At 44.3% G+C, this 10,000-nt stretch overlaps 1 protein-coding gene across 1 annotated transcript in view; it reads right to left on the bottom strand.

Annotated features, from left to right (window-relative positions):
- LOC145418769 (queuine/queuosine transporter SLC35F2-like) overlaps positions 1 to 10,000 on the bottom strand; it is a 237,526-nt gene that overhangs the window by 2,198 nt on the left and 225,328 nt on the right. Inside the window, exons 6-8 of the mRNA XM_080287103.1 lie at positions 2,774 to 2,984; positions 1,639 to 1,742; positions 185 to 345 (exon numbers count right to left, since the gene is read on the bottom strand). Of these exons, the coding sequence (XP_080143229.1) occupies positions 185 to 345; positions 1,639 to 1,742; positions 2,774 to 2,984 (476 nt within the window). The remainder of the gene's footprint in view (positions 1 to 184; positions 346 to 1,638; positions 1,743 to 2,773; positions 2,985 to 10,000) is intronic.

Here is a 10,000-nt window from a genome sequence, read left to right as displayed (position 1 = left end):
TCTACTCTGTACATAATAGCCTTTCCTACAGATGTAATGGCTATGTACACCTTACCTACAGATCTAATGGCTATGTACACCAAACAGATCTGATGGCTATGTACACCAAACACACCACCTGGGGCTATGTACACCATCTAATGCCTATGTACACCAAGCAGACCATCTGGGGAGAGTCACCAACCTTGCCTAAATTCTGTGGAGTGTGAGTGTGGGTATGGGTAGTCAGGGCAGCCTCGCACCTCCGGGGGTAAGGGCCACTCCGTGAAGGACGCCCCGCCCCCCATGCTGCTGGTGGCCGTCCCTGGGGTGGTGGTCAGTTCTACCTCGTTTCCGCCGCTGAACCTCCCCAGCGACACCTCCCTGACATCGCACAGAATCAGTGACATCATCAACTTTACACGAATTTGAGGAATGAGTTCTTGTAGTGGAAGGGTTAATGAAGTCAGTATTGAACCTTTACCTCCCTGACATCACACAGAATCAGAGACATCATCAACTTTACACAAATCTGAGGAAAGAGTTCTTGCAGTGGAGGGGTTAATGAAGTCAATTTTGAACCCTTACCTCCCTGACATCACACGGAATCAGTGACATCATCAACACACTGAGGTGGTTTGGCCATGTGGAGAGGATGGAGTGTGTGACAGACTGATGAGGGAGTGTATGTGAGTGAGGTGGAGGGGGGGAAGAGGGAATGGGAGGCCAGGGATGAGATGGAGGGATGGAGTGGAGAGGTATATGAGAGAGGGACGTGTGAACTGGGAGCAGGGCAGTGAAATGGCGAGGGAGAGGGCGACATGAAGGCGTTTTGTCTGCGGCCACCCTTTACGGGATTAAGGCGTCTGGCAATAGACAGACAGACAGATCAACTTCACCTACACAAATCTGAGGAACGATTTCTTGTAGCGAGGGGGTTAATAAAGACCATATTGAACCCTTCTGAACCTACATCTCTCCTGAGCTGAATAAAATCGTCTAGAGGGAGGAAGAAGAAGCTAAAAAATAAATAAATAAATACATAAATACATAAATAAAAATACACCATCAGTTTTTCAAAAGAGGCTATGTATTTTAAACTTTCGAATATTGTAACATACTGGCAAAGACCATTTTTTGTTTTGTTTTTTGGTTGGCATAGAGTTCGTAACATCTCTTCCTTAGCTACTTATTTTCATTGCTCTTACCCTGGCCCTTGTGTCCTTACCCTTGCCCTTGTATCCTTACCCTTGCCCTTGTGTCCTCACCCTTGCCCTTGCCCTTGCCCTTACCCTTGCCCGTTCACATACCCTTTCTCCTGCCCCAACCCTTGTGTCCTTACCCTTACCCTTATGACCTTGCCCTTGCCCTTGTGCCCCTACCCTTATTCTTGCCCCTTGCCCATGCCCTTTTGCCCTTGCCCCAACCCTTGCCCTTTCCCTTGCCCTTTCCCTTGCCCTTTTCCCTTTCTCCTGCCCTTGTGTCCTTAACCCTTACGCTTTCCCCTGTCTTTGTACTCTTCCCCTGCCCCAACCCTTGTACCCTTGCCCTACCCCCTGCCCTTGTGTCCCTTACCCTTTTGCCCCTACCCTTACTCTTGCCCCTTGCCCTTGTGTCCCTTACCCTTTCCTCTACCCTTTCTCCTACCCTTACCCTTACCTGTAGTATCCTCTGCTGGTGGAGGTGATGGGTGTGGGTTTGATGACGAAAACGATGACGCCAGTGACCACCAGGATGTACGAGAGGAAGTACAGGGGGTGGAACTGCAATGAGAAAGACGCGGTTATATCTATTTATCTATCTATCTATCTAGGGGTCTATCTATCTATCTGTCTGTCTGTCTGTCTATCTATCTGACACCCGTAACCACCAGGATGTAGAAGAGGAAATACAGGGGGTGGAACTGCAATGATAATAGAAGACGTGGTTATATCTATCTATTTATCTATCTAGGGGTCTATCTATATATCTGTCTGTCTGTCTGTCTATCTATCTATCTATCTATCTGTCTGTCTATCTATTTGTCTGTCTGTCTAGCCATTTATACTTTTTTTTCCTCTCTACACACACAGACAGACACAGAGACAGACAGACAGACAGACAGACAGACACACACACACACACACACACACACACACACACACACACACACACACAGCTGTCTATCCATCTATCTGCCTGCCTGTCTGTCTGTCTGTCTATCTATGTATGTATATCTCTTTACACACACACACACATACATACATAGAGAGAGAGAGAGAGAGAGAGAGAGAGAGAGAGAGAGAGAGAAACATGTACTTAATGTGCCACTTATAAACACACATTACAAACACACTCCAGCCCACTCCCCTCCACCACCCATCAGAAATGCATTAATGTTACAAAGACATACAGACGAAAAACAGACAACAAAGATCTAATGGTCCTTTTGAGGCTGTTACAGAGAAGACTATGACAACTGTATCTTATCTACGAGGCGAGGGTAAAGATCGTGAAACAGGAAGGCTCTCCCCTCACCCACCAACCCCTCCGACTGATACTGGCAGGAAAAGTGCAGAGGAGCGCCAACAAGCTTAAACTCCCATGGAAATTTTGAAGGAAAGGCTGAATGGAAAAATACAGTATACCCCATCTCAATCCTCAACGGGAAAGTGATACTGTTTGCATATAAATGATGGTGCACTGTTGTATTCTGTGTGTTATATGTGGACACTACTACTACTACTACTACTGCTGCTACTACTACTACTACTACAACTACTTCTACTACTACTACTACTACTATCATACTCACCTTGAATTTGAAGAACGCAATGCCAGTGATGAGAATATAGAAGTCCGCGGTGAAGAGGGCCAGGTTGAGCGCAGTGGCCGAGGTTGCGCGAATGACGGCCGGCGCGACCACGTAGAAGAGGAACTGCGCTGCGCTGAACCCTCCTATTAGTGCTAAGACTGGCCAGGTGTCCCATCGCACTGAACCTAAATCATTGCGCTCAAGAATGGCTCTGAAAAAATAAGTTGGGTTTAAGTATTTTTATTCTGCTGATCCTTGGTGGTACCCTCTTCACCTCTAGCAAGAACAATTTTTTATTTTATAGTGTTTTTGTTGTTTTGATCATTTTGCTTCTAATAATACCCTCCTGTTTTACTGTTTCTATTGTTTTGATCATATTACTTCTAAGAATATCCTCCTTTTTTATTGTTTTGATTATTTTGCTTCTAATAATACACTCCTATTTTACTGTTTTTATTGTTTTAATCATATTACTCCTAAGAATATCCTCCTATTTTATTGTTTTTATTGTTTTGATCATACTGCTTCTTAGAATATCCTCCTCCTTTATTGTTTTGATCTTTGGTGTATCATTATTACTTCTAACAAGCCATGTGATCCCTAATGGTGTCTTAATTCCTTCTAACTCTCTTTTAGTAGTTATTATTGCATCCGACAACCCTCCATTCTCTTCTCCGTCTCTCTCTCTCTCTCTCTCTCTCTCACCCATTTCACCCTCTGTCACACCGGACTTAGACAAATATCACCCATTACTGGTTTGTCCCTGAACAGAGATAAGCTCCTACGCTACCAGGACTCTCTCTCACTCACTCTCTCTCTCTCTCTCTCACTCTCTCTTACCTCATTCACGTCCACTCACCTACTCTCACCTCAAGCACACTCACACACTCTCTCACACACGCCCATTCTCACCTAAACTCTCTCTCTCTCTCTCTCTTTCAGGTTCTTATCTCCTTAGTCACTCATCTCGTCTGTGTCTTTGCTTTGTCTTTGTGTGTGTGTCTGTCTGTCTATAAGAAAATACCTTACCCAGCTTGTCATCCAATCTGCTCTCACTGTGTCTATCTGTCACGAATCAATTCGCGACATTTCCTTTTTGTGAGAAGCCACGAACTATTAGTGGAAAACTCACTGTGTATCGCTCAGTAAACCGTTTCTCTCTCCATTTCGGAGTAACTTTTCAAAACATTCGTCACTTTCAAAAGTGACCGATTTAATGCACGTCACTAAGTGCGCTACTGAGCGATACAATTGTTTTTTATCGTTCGCCTTTGCTTGCATAAACCGTTAGCCACGCCTTCTTCCGGTGGCTCGTGCTTCCTGCCCATACAGTGCATTTGAATTCAGTCTTGTGTTTGCTGTGGCGGAGAAAGGTTCTGTGCTCAGAAGTGGAGAGGTCAGCTAGCACCCCCAAGCTCCACTAGTTCAGTTAATCCAGTCCTCCCACCTTAGTGGTGATACATAGCATTCATCGACTGGTATTTCTTTTGTGTATTTTGTAGTTTTAAGAGCTTAGTTAAGGTGTTTTTCCCTAGGCGTAAGTATTTAGCTTTTGTGAGAGTGAGTGAGTGCGTCTCATTTATTTGATTTGAATTGTAACGTTAAATTTATTTTTTGTAATTAATAAATTTAACAGTTCTATTTCTTGAGCTTAATGTAGAGTAAATCTTGTTTCATTTCTCCATAATTAAGCTTATTTTCCATATAGCTCCTAGCTTGCATAAACGTTTTACTATTCATAACTGGTACTTAGACCAGTCTTGTATTAACTTAGAATCCGTTGTGCCAGGAGTTAATGCATCAGCAAGAACCTGATGTTATTATTATTAGTATTAGTTATTTATTGTCAGGGGTGATGTAACTTTCTCCAGAGGCTAACAGTACAGTAAGTCAGCAATTGTGAGTAATTAGTCTCTGCTGTGTACTGTTGAGGAAGTTTATAAATTCTCGTTCTCAGAGAATCGTGCTAAGCCAACGTAAAGTAATCGTTGCTTGATGTAGCAAGACAACCATTGTCTCTGCTCTTCAATATTATTGAATATTATCAATTTAAATAATATTTAACCATTTATATCAAAATTACAGATCTATTATAAAAACCCCGTGACAATTGGCGACCTCATTCCAGGATATTAACTCCTAGCTCTAAAGCTATTCACGAGATAGTGCTCACTCATTCATATTTAGGTATTTATCATTAAAGTTTATAGACACAAGCTTACTGGTGTTTACCCTTAATTTAGCAAGTGAATTTTGCTTTATTAATCAATAGAGTACTTAACTCTAGTTTATTCTTGGTAACGCCAGACAATTTTATTCGCTTCTGGGAAGTCGCCGTACCCATTGTGTTTATTATTGAGTCTTCCCAGTCATTTACATTTTTGATTTATTTTTGCCAGTTAACTAGATAAGACTGGTCACCACTAGCTTGTGTCTGTATTCTTTACTTGTGTTTATTAGTATTCGTCGCTAAGCAGTCAGTACTCAATTTCGGTTTGCTTAATAAATTAGCGCCATGGCTACTACTGTATTTTTACAGGAAGCCAAAGATATGGGTCTTTCGGACCCAACCGAAATTAAAGAGTATATACTCTCACGGCATAATCAGGAGCAGCAGCGCGAGAATGATGCCCGTGAAGAGCGTAAGATTCAGCGCGAATACGAGCGAGAACAGCGCGAATACGAGCGAGAACAGTGCGAACAACGTGAAAGAGAGCGTGCATATGAACAAGAGCAGCGTGAAAAGGAGCGCGAGTACGAGCAAAAACAGCGCGAACTCGACTTAGAACATGAGCGAGAACAGCGTGAGGAACGAGACAGAGAACGAGAACACGAACGTGCCGAGCGAGAAGCACGCGAGAGACATGAACTTGAAGTGCTGAAGCTCAAGCGAGATTCCTTGGCTTCAGACACGTCTGGTGCAGTTGGTCCAAGCTCCACGAGCGTTCCCCCTGCACATGTCCTGGCGACCCCACGCATCAAGCTTCCTTTATACAAGGAAAGCTGGCGAATCGAGCCGTACATTGCTCTGTTTTGAGGACATGGCAGACTTATATCAACTGGATGAGGCAGCTAAGCGGCTTCAGTTTCTTAGCCTATTTGAGGGCCCTGCCCTCGATATTCTCCACAGAATTCGTGGAGACAATCTCACATATGAGATGATGAAAGCTGCACTCATTAAGGCGTATGGTCTCACAGTAGACGACGCCAAAGTTCAGTTCATGCGAGCTCGTCTCCAAGACAAGGAGACAGCTGTTCAGTTCCTTGATCGTCTCACAGCTTACTTAAATGAGTGGATGGAGAAAGATGAAACTCCTTCCACGCGTGAGGGGATAATTGACCTTATGCTGCGTACACAGCTAGAGAGGTCGTGGCCTGCTGAGCTCATAGCACAGCTTAAGATCTGCCAGGTGAAAGATGCCAGCCAAATGGCAGAGAAGGCTGACGCATTCTTTACTGCATACGGGTATCAAGCTCGTAAGCAAAACACCTGGAGCAGAAAAGATACTGCCAAGTCTGGGAAGCCGTCTCAGACTGAATCCCAGCACCAAGGCCGTTCTCAGAGTAATGGCCAAGGTCCAAAACCGCAGTGGAAGGACCAGGGGCAAAACACTCAGAAACCTGAGTGGAAGAGGTACAACAAGTACCCTAACCAGCAGCAGTATCAGCCACGCAACCGACCGACGGGACAAAGTTTTCACCACCAACTCAAAAGAGGCAGGAAGCGAATGCAGCCTTCATTCCTCAGCAGCAGCCTGGTGGTCACGTCCCTACCAGTGTGGGTACTTCCCCACAGTTCACTAGTCCCACAGTGACAGTGAACCCCCCTCCACAGATGGCCAATGTTCCATCTTCCCAATATAACCCTCAAGGCACAATGTTTGCCACATCAATTCAGCAGCCTCATGAGTGGCTAGCTGCTTCCTCCACAGGCCCTCCCACAGGTGACAGTACCTTCCTTGTTCAGCCAGGGTTTGTGGGAGGCATTCCTGTGAAGGTCCTGAGAGACAATGGTTCCTCAGGTTGCTCTGTCAAGCAGAGTCTAGTTCGGCCTGAGCAGTATACAGGTCGACAGATCCATGCAAAGCTTATTGATGGATCAGTGAGATTGTTCCCTGAGGCATGTATCCAGGTGGCATCTCCATTTTATACTGGTACGACATTTGCGGTTGTCATGCCAGAGCCTCTATTTGACTTTATAGTAGGCAATATTAATGGAGTCAAGGATAGTTGCTCCAATGACGCTACTCAGACTTCGGCTGCTGCGGTAACACGAGCCATGACTGAGGCTCCAGACTGTGTCACCCCAGTGATCATTGAATCGCCGCAAGATCTGATGTGTAGTCAACTTGTTGTGCAAGAACAACAATCTGACCCGACACTTGCTACCGTGCGGAACAAACAAAAGGGTCGAGTGATTAAGTATTCACGGGGAGGTCGAGCCAAGTTCCTTCGCAATCAAGGACGGCTCTACCGTGAGTCACGAACACCCGAGGGCGAGGTTCGACTGCAGTTTGTCGTTCCCGCCAAGTACCGCCCAGCAGTGTTACAATGGGGTCATTGTTCAGCCTCAGGAGGTCACATGGGCAAAAGGAAGACCCAGGGCCGTATCCGAGCTGACTTTTTCTGGCCAGGGATGGGACGGGACATAGATAGTTTTGTCCGTTCTTGCAGTGTGTGCCAAAGTATCACCACTAATCAGGGACATGCCCTTCCTGTGCCATTTGTAACTACACCTGTAATCTCTGAGTCAATTGAGAGACAGGGTAGTGGTGAAGTGGGTGCAGACCTGACGTCTCGCCCCTTGGCCCCACAGGACACATTATGTCCAGGGCCTGTACATACATATTATGTACCGTAAGTTATGGGGGAAGTTGAGAGGCAACTTGAGGCTATGGAAGACCCAAGTTTGCATAAGGATTCTCAGCTTCCCGGTACTAATATAAGTATTGTATTGTAGGTTAAGGGGGAGAGAGAGAACTCCGCAGAGGCGACTTGAGGCTATGGAAGACCCAAGTTTGCACGAGGATTCTCAGCTTTCTGGTACTAATATAAGTATTGTATTGTAGGTTAAGGGGGAGAGAGAACTCCGCAGAGGCGACTTGAGGCTATGGAAGACCCAAGTTTGCACGAGGATTCTCAGCTTTCCGGTACTAATATAAGTATTGTATTGTAGGTTAAGGGGGAAGTGAGAACTCTGCAGAGGCGACTTGAGGCTATGGAAGACCCAAGTTTGCACAAGGTTTCTCAGCTCTCCGATATTAATATAAGTACTGTAGGTTGAGGCACAGGTTGAGGACCCGTGTGCGGTTCGAGGCTATGGAAGACCCGAGTTTGCACAGGGATTCTCAACTTGCCGACATAATCGTGTGCATAATTAATGGCGACCTCGAATGTACGTCGTAGCACTGACTGCTAGGCAGAGAGAGTAATTGTAACATAATAAAATTTTGTCTCATTGACACTTTTGATGCTCCACCTCAATTGGTTTTGCAGGTTCAGCAATGGGTGTAGCAGTTTTGCTGCGCGGACCAGCTGATCGTCTGCCGCACGCTGCCGCCTCTTCTCCTCTGCCTTCGTCGTCGCCATATTATTACAGTATTTACTATGTCATTTTACACGTAGGTACAGTTACACTACAACTGTCACACCTACACCGTGTATTACATACACCACGCTACACAACAATTAGTTGTCAGTGTAAATGTAGCGAATTTTCGCTCAGTTTGACCTGAGTACAGGATTTTCACCGTCGTCACGGAGTTTTTCCCTCAAGCTTGCTTCTATTAACGTAAATACGAGGTTTTTTCGCTCACTGACGACTGCGACTTTCTCCTGTAGCAGGATAGCACACACACCACAGTGTGAATCTTGTGTGACTGAGTTAGGATTTATATATATGTATATTGAAATCTTTCTTCTGAAGGAAGAAAGATTTAATTTTCATGGGGCGTAATGTCACGAATCAATTCGCGACATTTCCTTTTTGTGAGAAGCCACGAACTATTAGTGGAAAACTCACTGTGTATCGCTCAGTAAACCGTTTCTCTCTCCATTTCGGAGTAACTTTTCAAAACATTCGTCACTTTCAAAAGTGACCGATTTAATGCACGTCACTAAGTGCGCTACTGAGCGATACAATTGTTTTTTATCATTCGCCTTTGCTTGCATAAACCGTTAGCCACGCCTTCTTCCGGTGGCTCGTGCTTCCTGCCCATACAGTGCATTTGAATTCAGTCTTGTGTTTGCTGTGGCGGAGAAAGGTTCTGTGCTCAGAAGTGGAGAGGTCAGCTAGCACCCCCAAGCTCCACTAGTTCAGTTAATCCAGTCCTCCCACCTTAGTGGTGATACATAGCATTCATCGACTGGTATTTCTTTTGTGTATTTTGTAGTTTTAAGAGCTTAGTTAAGGTGTTTTTCCCTAGGCGTAAGTATTTAGCTTTTGTGAGAGTGAGTGAGTGCGTCTCATTTATTTGATTTGAATTGTAACGTTAAATTTATTTTTTGTAATTAATAAATTTAACAGTTCTATTTCTTGAGCTTAATGTAGAGTAAATCTTGTTTCATTTCTCCATAATTAAGCTTATTTTCCATATAGCTCCTAGCTTGCATAAACGTTTTACTATTCATAACTGGTACTTAGACCAGTCTTGTATTAACTTAGAATCCGTTGTGCCAGGAGTTAATGCATCAGCAAGAACCTGATGTTATTATTATTAGTATTAGTTATTTATTGTCAGGGGTGATGTAACTTTCTCCAGAGGCTAACAGTACAGTAAGTCAGCAATTGTGAGTAATTAGTCTCTGCTGTGTACTGTTGAGGAAGTTTATAAATTCTCGTTCTCAGAGAATCGTGCTAAGCCAACGTAAAGTAATCGTTGCTTGATGTAGCAAGACAACCATTGTCTCTGCTCTTCAATATTATTGAATATTATCAATTTAAATAATATTTAACCATTTATTTCAAAATTACCGTGATATTATAAAAACCCCGTGACACTATCTATCTGTCTGTCTCTGTCTGTCTATCTCTGTTTCGTCTGTGTCCCTGTTTCTCTCTCTTTCTGTTCCACTGTCTGTCTGTCTGTCTCTGTCTGTCTGTCTGTCTGTCTGTGTTCCTGTTCCTTTCTCTTTCTATTCCACTATTTTCTGTCTGTCTGTCTGTCTGTCTGCCCCTCTCTCTCTCTCTCTCTCTCTCTCTATTTGTGTGTGTGTGTGTGTGTGTGT

Source organism: Coenobita brevimanus, chromosome 116, assembly GCF_032717465.1.
Source record: "Coenobita brevimanus isolate Jiangsu-jjx chromosome 116, ASM3271746v2, whole genome shotgun sequence".
In the NCBI taxonomy this organism is placed as follows: Eukaryota; Metazoa; Arthropoda; class Malacostraca; order Decapoda; family Coenobitidae; genus Coenobita; species Coenobita brevimanus.
Note: the sequence above shows the minus strand (reverse complement) of the source record. Positions and strands in the feature narration are given on the sequence as shown.